This window comes from Formica exsecta, unplaced genomic scaffold (assembly GCF_003651465.1).
Source record: "Formica exsecta isolate Colony F162 unplaced genomic scaffold, ASM365146v1 scaffold262, whole genome shotgun sequence".
NCBI classification, from domain to species: Eukaryota; Metazoa; Arthropoda; class Insecta; order Hymenoptera; family Formicidae; genus Formica; species Formica exsecta.
In genome coordinates this window covers 556,257-566,899 of record NW_021849885.1, presented here as the reverse complement: position 1 = coordinate 566,899, position 10,643 = coordinate 556,257, and the positions used below count along the sequence as shown (strand labels likewise).

At 32.8% G+C, this 10,643-nt stretch overlaps 2 protein-coding genes across 5 annotated transcripts in view; both read left to right on the top strand.

Annotated features, from left to right (window-relative positions):
* The first annotated feature begins 1,514 nt into the window (after positions 1 to 1,514).
* LOC115236903 (probable dolichol-phosphate mannosyltransferase) lies at positions 1,515 to 2,795 on the top strand. The gene is made up of 4 exons (XM_029809632.1): positions 1,515 to 1,713; positions 1,841 to 2,051; positions 2,130 to 2,320; positions 2,402 to 2,795. The coding sequence occupies exons 1-4, from the start codon at positions 1,574 to 1,576 to the stop codon at positions 2,619 to 2,621; spliced, it is 762 nt and encodes a 253-aa protein (XP_029665492.1). The 5' UTR covers positions 1,515 to 1,573; the 3' UTR covers positions 2,622 to 2,795.
* Positions 2,796 to 4,245: 1,450 nt separating this feature from the next.
* LOC115236914 (centrosomal protein of 104 kDa) overlaps positions 4,246 to 10,643 on the top strand; it is a 10,646-nt gene continuing 4,248 nt past the window's right edge. Inside the window, exons 1-15 of one of the 4 annotated variants that reach the window (XM_029809648.1) lie at positions 4,246 to 4,533; positions 5,971 to 6,020; positions 6,096 to 6,135; positions 6,864 to 7,075; positions 7,263 to 7,661; positions 7,740 to 7,947; positions 8,074 to 8,221; positions 8,298 to 8,424; positions 8,496 to 8,722; positions 8,815 to 9,084; positions 9,275 to 9,488; positions 9,543 to 9,724; positions 9,803 to 9,948; positions 10,183 to 10,284; positions 10,393 to 10,518. In XM_029809648.1, coding sequence (XP_029665508.1) covers positions 4,494 to 4,533; positions 5,971 to 6,020; positions 6,096 to 6,135; positions 6,864 to 7,075; positions 7,263 to 7,661; positions 7,740 to 7,947; positions 8,074 to 8,221; positions 8,298 to 8,424; positions 8,496 to 8,722; positions 8,815 to 9,084; positions 9,275 to 9,488; positions 9,543 to 9,724; positions 9,803 to 9,948; positions 10,183 to 10,284; positions 10,393 to 10,518 — 2,491 coding nt within the window. In that variant the 5' untranslated portion in view covers positions 4,246 to 4,493. Of the gene's footprint in view, positions 4,534 to 4,566; positions 4,621 to 5,970; positions 6,136 to 6,863; positions 7,076 to 7,262; positions 7,662 to 7,739; positions 7,948 to 8,073; positions 8,222 to 8,297; positions 8,425 to 8,495; positions 8,723 to 8,814; positions 9,085 to 9,274; positions 9,489 to 9,542; positions 9,725 to 9,802; positions 9,949 to 10,182; positions 10,285 to 10,392; positions 10,519 to 10,643 lie in introns of those variants that run through there. The other 3 variants (XM_029809649.1, XM_029809646.1, XM_029809647.1) reach the window with 3 other exon arrangements.

Here is a 10,643-nt window from a genome sequence, read left to right as displayed (position 1 = left end):
CACCCTTCGCTGTGGAAAAAAAAAAAGTTAGCATGGCATGGAATTTTCGATATCAAAATATAATTTTGATTTTTTCTCTTTTTTTTCACGAAAATATAAAAATTTTAAACAATAGTCTAGTGTAATCTATGTTTATATCATTAAAATACATGTGAAATTCAAAACATAAATATAGTAGATGTGAGCTATAAAATCAGATATATAATTTTACAGAAATGGAATATATGTCTTTTATATTTTTATCTTTTTCTCTATTATTTTATTTAAAAAAAATCAGTATATTATAAAAAAGTCAGTGCGTGTTTTTTTAAATAATTATGGATATATATTTATTGCATGTATAATAATTACAGATTTTTTTGGATTCTTGTGAAACTAATTTATATCGCAGATATAAAAGCTTACATCCACTAATCATTTTGTCCAGGGTGTCAAAAATTATTCAACCAGCACTATCGGTTGGTCGACCTTTGTCGCCCGCAGCGGAAACGACCAATGGACCAAATATATATGAAATATGTATATTTGTGTGTACGAATTGCGCGTATGTATGTGCGAACATGTGTGCATAAACGTATCTTCGCGGATATTTGCGGAATGCTTGTAAACTCATTACGCCGATAATTCTATGAGATGATATTTTAAAGCTGAGGAAGATAAATACGTAATAACGAAGTTAATAAGTTATATGAAAATATAAAGCACAAAGATAAAGATAAATATATTAAAATATTACGTAATGTATAAAATAGCTATTTTATTAAAACATGTATTTTCTCATATAAATATTTTTATTAATTCATGTAACGCGCCTATTATATATTTTTCTAAAGATCTATTCAATTACTTTAATGTATATAATTACTTAATTACATGCGTTTTTAATTCGTGTTTTCCGTTATTTTGATCGACAAAGTATACAACTTTGTAAATATTATGCCGTTACAACAAAAAAGCGGCAGCGTAAATATACTGTATTTTACTTTTAAAAAGTGTGTTCTTTTCTTCTTTTTATATATATTTATGATTTATTTATAAAACAACATATTTTTTAGAGCATTAAAATGATTTGATATACCTTAGAGACACGATTATATTGCGCCAACTTCACTATTCGCGCCACATATATTATTAGTGTACATTTTTCAACATTATTTATTGATTAAACTTATTTAAACGCTTTAAATTGAATAAAATATATTTTTGTTTATAACTTTAACACTATAGTATTAGATAATTAAGTTTTCTAAAGAAATATATGTAAAAAATGATGTACCTTGCAAGGAGAGATGCAATTTCGTGTTCCGTTGAAAATCATAAGATTGAAAATGAGTGAGATGTCGCTGCGCGCCTATTTTCTCTCCGAGTGCGTTCAGAAATATACCGTAGAATAGAGTAGTCTTTAATTGACCAATCAGGAGCAAAGATTTCTTTGTTCTGATTGGTCAATTAAACGCTACTTTATCCTACGGATAAAGTTTCCGAATGCTCACAGGATAAGTCAGTTTGACCAACTGTTAAGGATTTCTGTTGTTGCAGTATCTTTTGAAATTAGCTGTCAACAGCTGTCAAAATGGTTAATAAAGATCAGGTGAAGAGGGACATAAAAGAATTATGCAAAAATGACAAATATTCCATTCTACTTCCTACTTATAACGAAGTGGAGAATTTACCGATAATAATATGGCTTATTGCGAAATATATGGAAGAGAGGTAGCTGCATAACCTGAAATTGACTAGGAATAATATGCGATTAATAGAAAAAAATAAATAAAGACACAAATGAATTTAAACTGCAAAACTGAAAATAATTGTTAAGCGAAAATCTAAAATATTACAGCGAGCTCGCCTACGAAATTATCGTAATAGACGATGGTTCACCAGATGGTACTCTGGATATGGCTAAGCAATTGCAAAGAGTTTATGGCGAGGATAAAATAATCTTAAAGCCCAGAGAGAAGAAATTAGGATTGGGGACTGCTTACATGCATGGAATTAAATATGCAACAGGAAACTTTATTGTTATCATGGATTCTGATTTGTCTCATCATGTATATTTTATATTGATAAATGAATAGAGTGATTTAGTAATAATAAGCATATTTCATAAGAAAATCTTTACTTTCCAGCCAAAATTTATTCCAAAAATGGTTGAGCTGCAACGATATCTCAATTTGGATATAGTCAGTGGTACAAGATATATGCAAGGCGGTGGTGTTTATGGATGGGATTTCAGGAGGAAGTTAGTCAGTAGAGGTGCAAATTTCTTAACACAGATTTTGCTGAGACCTGGTGCAAGTGATTTGACTGGTAGTTTCAGGTAGTGAATTTTTTATAGACTTCTAGTTTTATGAAATGTCTAATGATTCTAATGTATTCATTTTTGATTTTCTAATTTCAGACTTTACAAAAAAGATGTATTGGAGAAGTTGATACGATCTTGTATGTCTAAAGGTTATGCATTCCAAATGGAAATGATAATTAAGGCTAGGCAATTCAATTATACAATAGGAGAAGTTCCAATTACATTTGTTGACAGAGTCTATGGTCAATCCAAATTTGGTGGATCAGAGATTTTCCAGTTTGCAAAAAACCTTCTGTATCTCTTTGCTACCACGTGAAGCTGAGCATTTTCCCTTAGGAAAAATTCTAATTTTTTCACAAATATCAAACTTCCTGACTAAACATTTTATACTTTGTACTATGTAAATGTCTAATTGGTGCAACCAATATATATATGAGTATATAATTAAAAAATATGTATATATTTAAAAAATAACATATATATATATTTCTATTATTTCTTTTTAATATCTTTATCATTTCTTTTATTATTTTGTCATTATTTCTGACTTTTAATAATATAAAACTACTAATACAGACAATAATACACAATATTAGTAATCGCAACATCAACTTTTGTCTTTGAATTAAATAAATACCGTAAGTCTAAAATGGTTGAATCTTTGTGGATGATTATTGTTTGAAAGACGAATGTAGTATAGTGGCCAATATATATATATATATATATATATATATGTTTGTATAAATTAAAATACAATATATTATATTGAAATTAAAAAAGAACTTGTATTGTTGCTGATTATTAAATCTCTTAGCAAATATTATCTGATTATTATGAATGGTTGGACATACATACAAATTACCATGTCGGGTATTTCTATCATGTGTTGTTTTTATAATATGAATATTATGGCAATAAAGTATAGCTATTTCACGAAGACACGTGCTTCTACACGTGGCCGCAAACGATAAAGAGAGGCATGCGTATATAACAATTCCTGTGGGCTCGTCTACCCTCGCCGCACCCTCTGACGTCACGCAGCCTCCATTTATTGATCCATTACGAAATTACAGTCTATATTTCGACTTGAATAGAATGCAAGACGCAAGTAGACTAGATTAACCAGGATGTGGGCACTGATATAATAAATAGAATTTATAACGCAAAATAGCTTTTATTGAAATCATTTGTCTCAGAGATTCTCAAACATTATTGCAACTTAATCAATTCATACACCACATGTAATTCTTGAAAAATTCTAAACCCGAAAAATCTCTAAAGAGAAATATAGAAAAGTTTTATTAAATAAAAAATCTAAAAATAACCTATTTCAAAACAATATTTTCTTAAATTTCAAAATAAATTGAAAAGAATTTACCTGTTAAATTAAATCTTATTTTCACACACACACAAAAGCAGAAATTAAAAAATTTTTAGTTTCCTTTTTAAACCTAATATGATATTTACTTAGTGATGTAATTAAAAAAATATAGAACTAAAGAAAATTACACAGTTTTAATCAAGGATTTTAAGCGATATATATCTTTCGCTTCCACGAGACCGAAAACAGCGACTTTTATTTTTAATTCGGAATTATTCTTCGCGGAAGTTAAAATCAAAAGATAAGAATAGAGAAGAAAAGAAAGTAATTCAATCGCAACGTTAATCCTTGACCTTTTACGACCGAAAGAAATAAAAACCTATTAAATTTTTAATTCCTGATTCTCTTTCACTCTGTTCTTCCGAGATATATATATTATATATATTTGCGAATTATACAGAAGCCTCTATTTATCACATAGCAATATTGCGATGTCTTTGATATTTGTGTCATATTTACAGCAACACCTGTACAAAAACGTTACATATTTGCGAATATACGCATGCCTTTTCCAAAGGAAAATCCCTTAACCCATTAGCAGAGCCTGGTAGAGGGTGGTTTTAGATACGAAGCCAGTTCTGTCGCAAGCTTCGCCGCGGCCGGATGTATAAGTGGGGTGGTCTGCGCGCCGGGGCGAAACTTGCAAGCTCCCCCTTTATCGAGCTTGCAGATGGCTGTGCCTTTTCGATTTTGACGTGTCCCTCCGTGTTTCTCCCCGTTCGTTCGTTCGCGCCCTACGTGATATAATATTTCTGTCGATTAATTCATCGTTCGCTTTATCGTTCGCCGCAATCAGCATCCCTCGACATGCCCAGAAAGGTCGGATTCAACGTCGTCTACGCCACGAGTAAGGCGACCAGAATTGCGAAATAAACCGCATCAGCATCCCTCGACATGCCCAGAAAGGTCGGATTCAACGTCGTCTACGCCACGAGTAAGGCGACCAGATCCAGAATTGCGAAATAAACCGCGTACTAACCTCGAGTCGAAAAAGGGCTGAACGTTACAAGGAGAACTAAATTCAACAGATTTAATTTGCAATAGATTGGTATAAGTGAATATAATAATCCCATCGGAAAGTTGCTGTTTGACTATTTTCCCAGATAGTGCAGCAGTTATTACAATAAATAAAATAATGTGATTCGTGAATATGGTGATCCCATAAAAATTAGTTGAAGTTATAACTAGGATATTCACAATTAATCTTTACGGGAACAATTTTAAATAAAATTATAGAAATTTTTCAAATTTTTTCCTTGTGTTCTGAAATTCATTCTTTGTGGCTCAAATTGGTATAATTCTTAGTGCTTCAATTATTTTGGACACGATCCACCAGAGGATTTTTCCAAGAGAGATTGCTACGTTTCAATGCTCATCATATATTCGGATACATTGATTTCTTCTGCCGCCACGAGCCGCGATCTCTCAATTTGCGACGAAGCATGTTATTTGGCACGTGTCTCCGGTTTAATCGATAGAAGCAATCTTTCGTATTATATTGCAGAATTAATTAAAAATACGTTACTAATGTATATTCATAAATGCGGAGTGGCACGTTCCTAAAATGACTCCGTTGTACACGTTCTATTAAATATGCAATCATAAATCACGCACGAAACCGCAGTATTGCGTGACAATGTTGCGCAATTTCTCTCAAAAGATGTATTTTGAAATTCTAAAAAGAATAAATAATAGCAAAAAATTCCGATTAATTTTTGCACGGAAAGTTGTAAATTCTGAAAATGTGAATAAAAATAGGCAATTAAAATAATAAAAGAAACACTCGAAAAAATATCTAACGATAAAAGCACTAACAATAAGTAACAATGTATCCAGCACCGTGCAACTATGTGTCAATAATTAAGTAACGTATAGTAAGAACTACATCGAGCGTACTCGATCGACATTTGGCTTCAAATTGACATTTTAATGGAATGCTTGTAACTCTTAGATATTTAAACTATTATTATATCGTAGTTATTATACATCATCTCCTAGTAGTTTAATCATTTCGCTTTATTAAGCAAGATAATCAAATTACTCTAGAGCGATTTTTTCATTGCATTCTAATCTCCTTAGATTAATTTTTATTGTTATTATTTCGTGTAATATACGAGATAAGATACATTGATAAAAATGTACATATATATTTTCTTTAAAATTAAACTTAAAATAATAAAAGAAAAAATTCTCTGAAGTAATATATATATATATATATTGTTTTTTTCGTAGTAGAAGAATTAAATGACTTAGGTTTAATCACATTTTAAAATCTATTGTTTAGGCGAGGAGGATAGACACTCGTCGTTAGAGCTTAATGTTCACGGACCAACGGTAAGAGGTTGGCAAAGTGCAAGAAATTGCACGTATCCTCAGGAACTAATCTTACGTCTTCATGGGCCCACGAAGCTTACAAGGATACAGGTTCTGGCTCACCAGTATCTCATACGTAAGTGTGCATTTTAAAAAGTTATCCGCTATTCAAAATATTTATCCAACTATATATTCATTAAATCTGACTTACGAAAAATAAGATAATAGATTTTTTATATTAATATTAAATTGATATATTGATATTTCTAACAAATAAATTAAAAAGTAGGACTTGTAAATGTAAATTGCAGCTAACTGCAAAAAAATAATATGTTAAGCTAGAATAAAAAATATTAAAAATTGTATTTTTATCAGAAAGAGAGAAAAAAATCTTATATTTATTAATTTAGTGTCCTAAAAGCTACTTTAAGATATAATTGCTACACTAATTTTATTAATAATGTTGGCAAACTATGTTACAAGTATAATTTAAGTAACTGTTGACAATGAGATAAACATCACGTTAAAAGGAAACAAAGACCAATATTTTTAAAATCGCAATTGTCCATTAAAATGACATTCTAGTTAAAAAGCAATTTGCCGACAATGGAAATTGGATTAACGGGCCTACCGTAATTTCCCGGGGCTACATCATTTCCTCCTCTTTCGCTCGTTTATTTTGGGTGTATTGTCGGAAATGAAACTGTACCGAGCGGGCAAGAAAATCATATCAGTTTTCAATCTGAGATTACGACCGGATATAAATCTTTTCCGATAAAAATTGTTGACGTAATTTCTCTAAGAATATTGTATTAATCTAAATATTAATCTAAGTATATTTTGTAACGTTTATTTTAATTGTAGCTGAGAAGTTGGAGATCTGGACATCGAGGGAAGAAAATGCATCCGCTTCGACGGACTTTAGTTACCTGGGCTACATTACACTATCCGACAATGCGTCGACCCTTTACAAGAGCAGGGAGCTGAAAAGCGTGGCCCTTCCAGAGACGGAAGCACTGTCATTGAAGCTCAGGCTACACAAACCGCACAGTAACGCGCACAACATCTTTTGTCAGGTACGGATTACTTTGATAGATAATTGCAAAATAACATAAAAATATAATTTAATAAAACTGTATAAAATAAACTAAACTAACAAAATTTATTAATTTAGAAGTCAAATTAAAAGCACAGAGATGGATTTATATTTTTTTAATTCTTTGTACATACAATAAAGATCCAAAAATTATTTTTTTCGATCAGGTTGGTCTTATTGCTATAAATATACTTGGCGAACCCTACGGCCAAGAATTAACCGGACAGGGAGATGCCCCATATAATCCACATTATACCTCGCCTTATGACGATCTAGCGTTTGAAATGTACGTCGATCGGGAAGTAGCCAAAATTATAAGACAAATGGAAGCGAAAAAATTGCTGGCGGTGGAAGAGGAGAGATTCGAATACGCTTCGAAATTGAAAGTGGCAATGGAAAATTTAAGAAAAGCAGGGGAGCGGCTGGGCAAATACGAATTGGAAAAGAAGTACGCTATAGCTTTAGAAGACTATGACAAAGCCAAGGCTAAAAAGGCCCAAGCTCAACAATATAGACAGCAGGTCTATCAATCATTAGAAATATACAACTTGCTCGAGGTTCACGGGGTGAGTAGCGTTTGCAATTTTTTCGAAACCTTTTACCAGCAAAAGTTCGGTAATAATAATGAAAAAAAAATGCTACAGCCTGTAGAAAAAAACAATTTGTCATCCATGGAAGATACAGAGCAGACATCAGCTGACACGTGTACTTCGAAAACAGTGGTGTTACCCGACGACATCACATCTCCCCCGAGATTAGTTATACCACCTAATCGCAATGGTGCCTTGTCGCCTACTGGCCCTGCACATCAACCGCCTGTGTCGCCTTTACATCAAAAATCTAATAGTCCCGGTATAATTTATTTACGGATATCATACGCGCGCGCGCACGATTCTCTGTCTTTTAATATAATTTAAATTTTTAGATTTAAAAAATTTTTATATAATATTAAATCTTTGTATTTTTGTTATTTCCCAGAGATAACCGATAGTCCTACGAATGGTGTTCATGAAAAGCAGAGCAACTGTAACAAGGGATCTCTCAGGCGGAAAACTAAATCAGCGGGCCCGGCTCTTCGCTCAAGTTACGAGGCTTATGAAGAAAGAACTATTCCCGCTCTGAGACAGTAAGATGATATAACATTGAAATATTGTGATGACATAGAAATACTATGTAATCTTTCATTTAAATATCTTTTTTAGCTCGCATACGAATGAATTCACGAGAGAATGCCACCTAGATAGCACAGAGACGAAAGTTACCTCGAAACTTAACGATAGAGAAAAAAAACAAGCTGCATTGCCTATCGCGGTCTTTGGAATGGACATGGTAAGAACATTATCAAAGCTATTTTCCATAATCTTTAAATACAGGGGGATAATAATAGCAATTGTATACAGGTGGAGAAATTCTATTCAAAACAGTTCACGGATAAGGAGGAAGGATTGATGCAACTGAAAGAAGAACTAAAGTCGTTTGATCCGGAGGTGTCAAAGCATTCTCCGAATAAAACAGCCAGGGCGGCAATTCTACTGTTGCACAGAGCTCTTAGGGACAAGGTCTTCAGCGTATATAGTTTAGCTGCGCAACTTATCAGGATCTTCTTCGCTGAGTTTGCCGCGGATAGGTAAATTCTTCTTATTAGAAAATGTCATTATTATTAGTATTATAATAAACTTCCAATATTTTCAATTGATGATTTATCAATAATTTATTCAGAGTATCCTCGACTGAGATTGCCAGAAGCGTCGAACGTTTACTGCCGGAACTGTTGACAAAGTCCGGTGACACCACCCCCAGGATACACAATATGGCAGTGCATACAATCCTCAGTATGGCAGACTGCAAATGTGTAAGAGAATTGCATATAATACCGGTGCATTTAACTAGGCCCGTCAACAGTAGCACGCATCAAAGGCTAGCGCTGAGCAGATTGGAGATGGTGGAACAACTGATACTGAGCCATGGCATCTCCACGGAGAAGCAAAGGTGATTCTGAACTATATACTTAAGACGTTTTAGTCTGCATGAGAATTACCAAATGTTTTGAGGAATCTTGGACCTCTGCTGTTGAAGCGCCTTCTCTCCGACTTTCATTTAGCGATTTGCAGAGGTCTTTCCTCAAGATCATGTATTATTAAAACGCAATTACTCTGATAAGGTATTGTAACTGTTGTAGCGGGCTGACTTGTCGGACGTTATCCGAATTAGGTTCTTCCGGTCTGCACCATCCAGCCGAGGCGGTGCGAAAAGTCTCCGAAAGGATTCTTGTATTGGTATACAAGGTCAATCCCAGACTGGTGCGAAAGCAATTGCCACCTGACGATGATATAACTCGACGAAATCTGTTATATCGTCAGCTTTTCCACGAATTCGATTTGATCGATCTTCAGGTAGGTTCAAATGTATAAAGTTGAGATTTCGAATTTACGTGCAAATAATTGCAGAGGAAAAAGGAAGCCGAATCCACCCATAAAGCAACAACGACGCCCACGCGAACTAAATCTACAGAAAATAATGTAACTAATTTAACCAAATCACCGTCGAGGTCGAGCCCGGTCGTAAGTACTGGAAGTTCGACAAGTATCACATCTCCGTCCGAGAACAGTATTGATCATAAGGGAGATAAGTACGTGCAATGCAAATTAAAATTCATAAATTATTTTGCAATAGATATGAAACTTTTTAATATCTATTTCTTTCTCAGAATGTGCATATTTTGCCTATCAAAAGGTCAAGTCTATTCTGAAGAAGGTTTAAACATACATTATTGGAGGACTTGTCCTATGTTAACAAAATGTGAAGCGTGTAAACAAGTTGTAGAAATTTCTTATTTGAATCTACATTTGTTAAGTAAGTACATGAGAATTTTATATGTTCAAATGACATTTAATAATAGAAAATATTCTATAAACAACATGATTAAAAAAGTATAATAAACAAAATGGTTCAAAATAATAAACAATGGTTCTAAACCCAACCTGCATTTTATATATATTAAAAAAAAAAAAAACAAACATACGAACCAAGTTATTTTTCGATCTATCCTCGTATATGTAATATATTTTATCAACTCTTTTTTTACAGATGAATGCGATATGAGGAGTAATTACGTAAAATGTGAAACATGTAAACAGGCAGTTCATGAAAATACATTTGAAAATCATAGACAAGACAAAAAATGCACAAGTATGTGAATATTATCTTACTATCCTGGTACCATTTACAATACTGGAAATCAATTTACAATTGCCGAATCAAGTATGGCAGAAATTTGAATCTTGATTCTTATTTTAGAACCTATAGAGGGATATGAACGCTGTCCCCTCTGTTCAGCTTTGGTTAATCAAAACAAATGGAGAGAACACCTCATGGGAGAACATCCATGCATAAATAATCCACGAAGCAAGATTGGAAAAAGCTGTAAGTCTTGATATATTTTGATCCTAATAAAAGTCATTGTTTAAATTATTATTTATAATAATATAAGAGCTAATATTATTTATATAATAAAATATTAAGCTATATTATTTCTTATATGACAAACG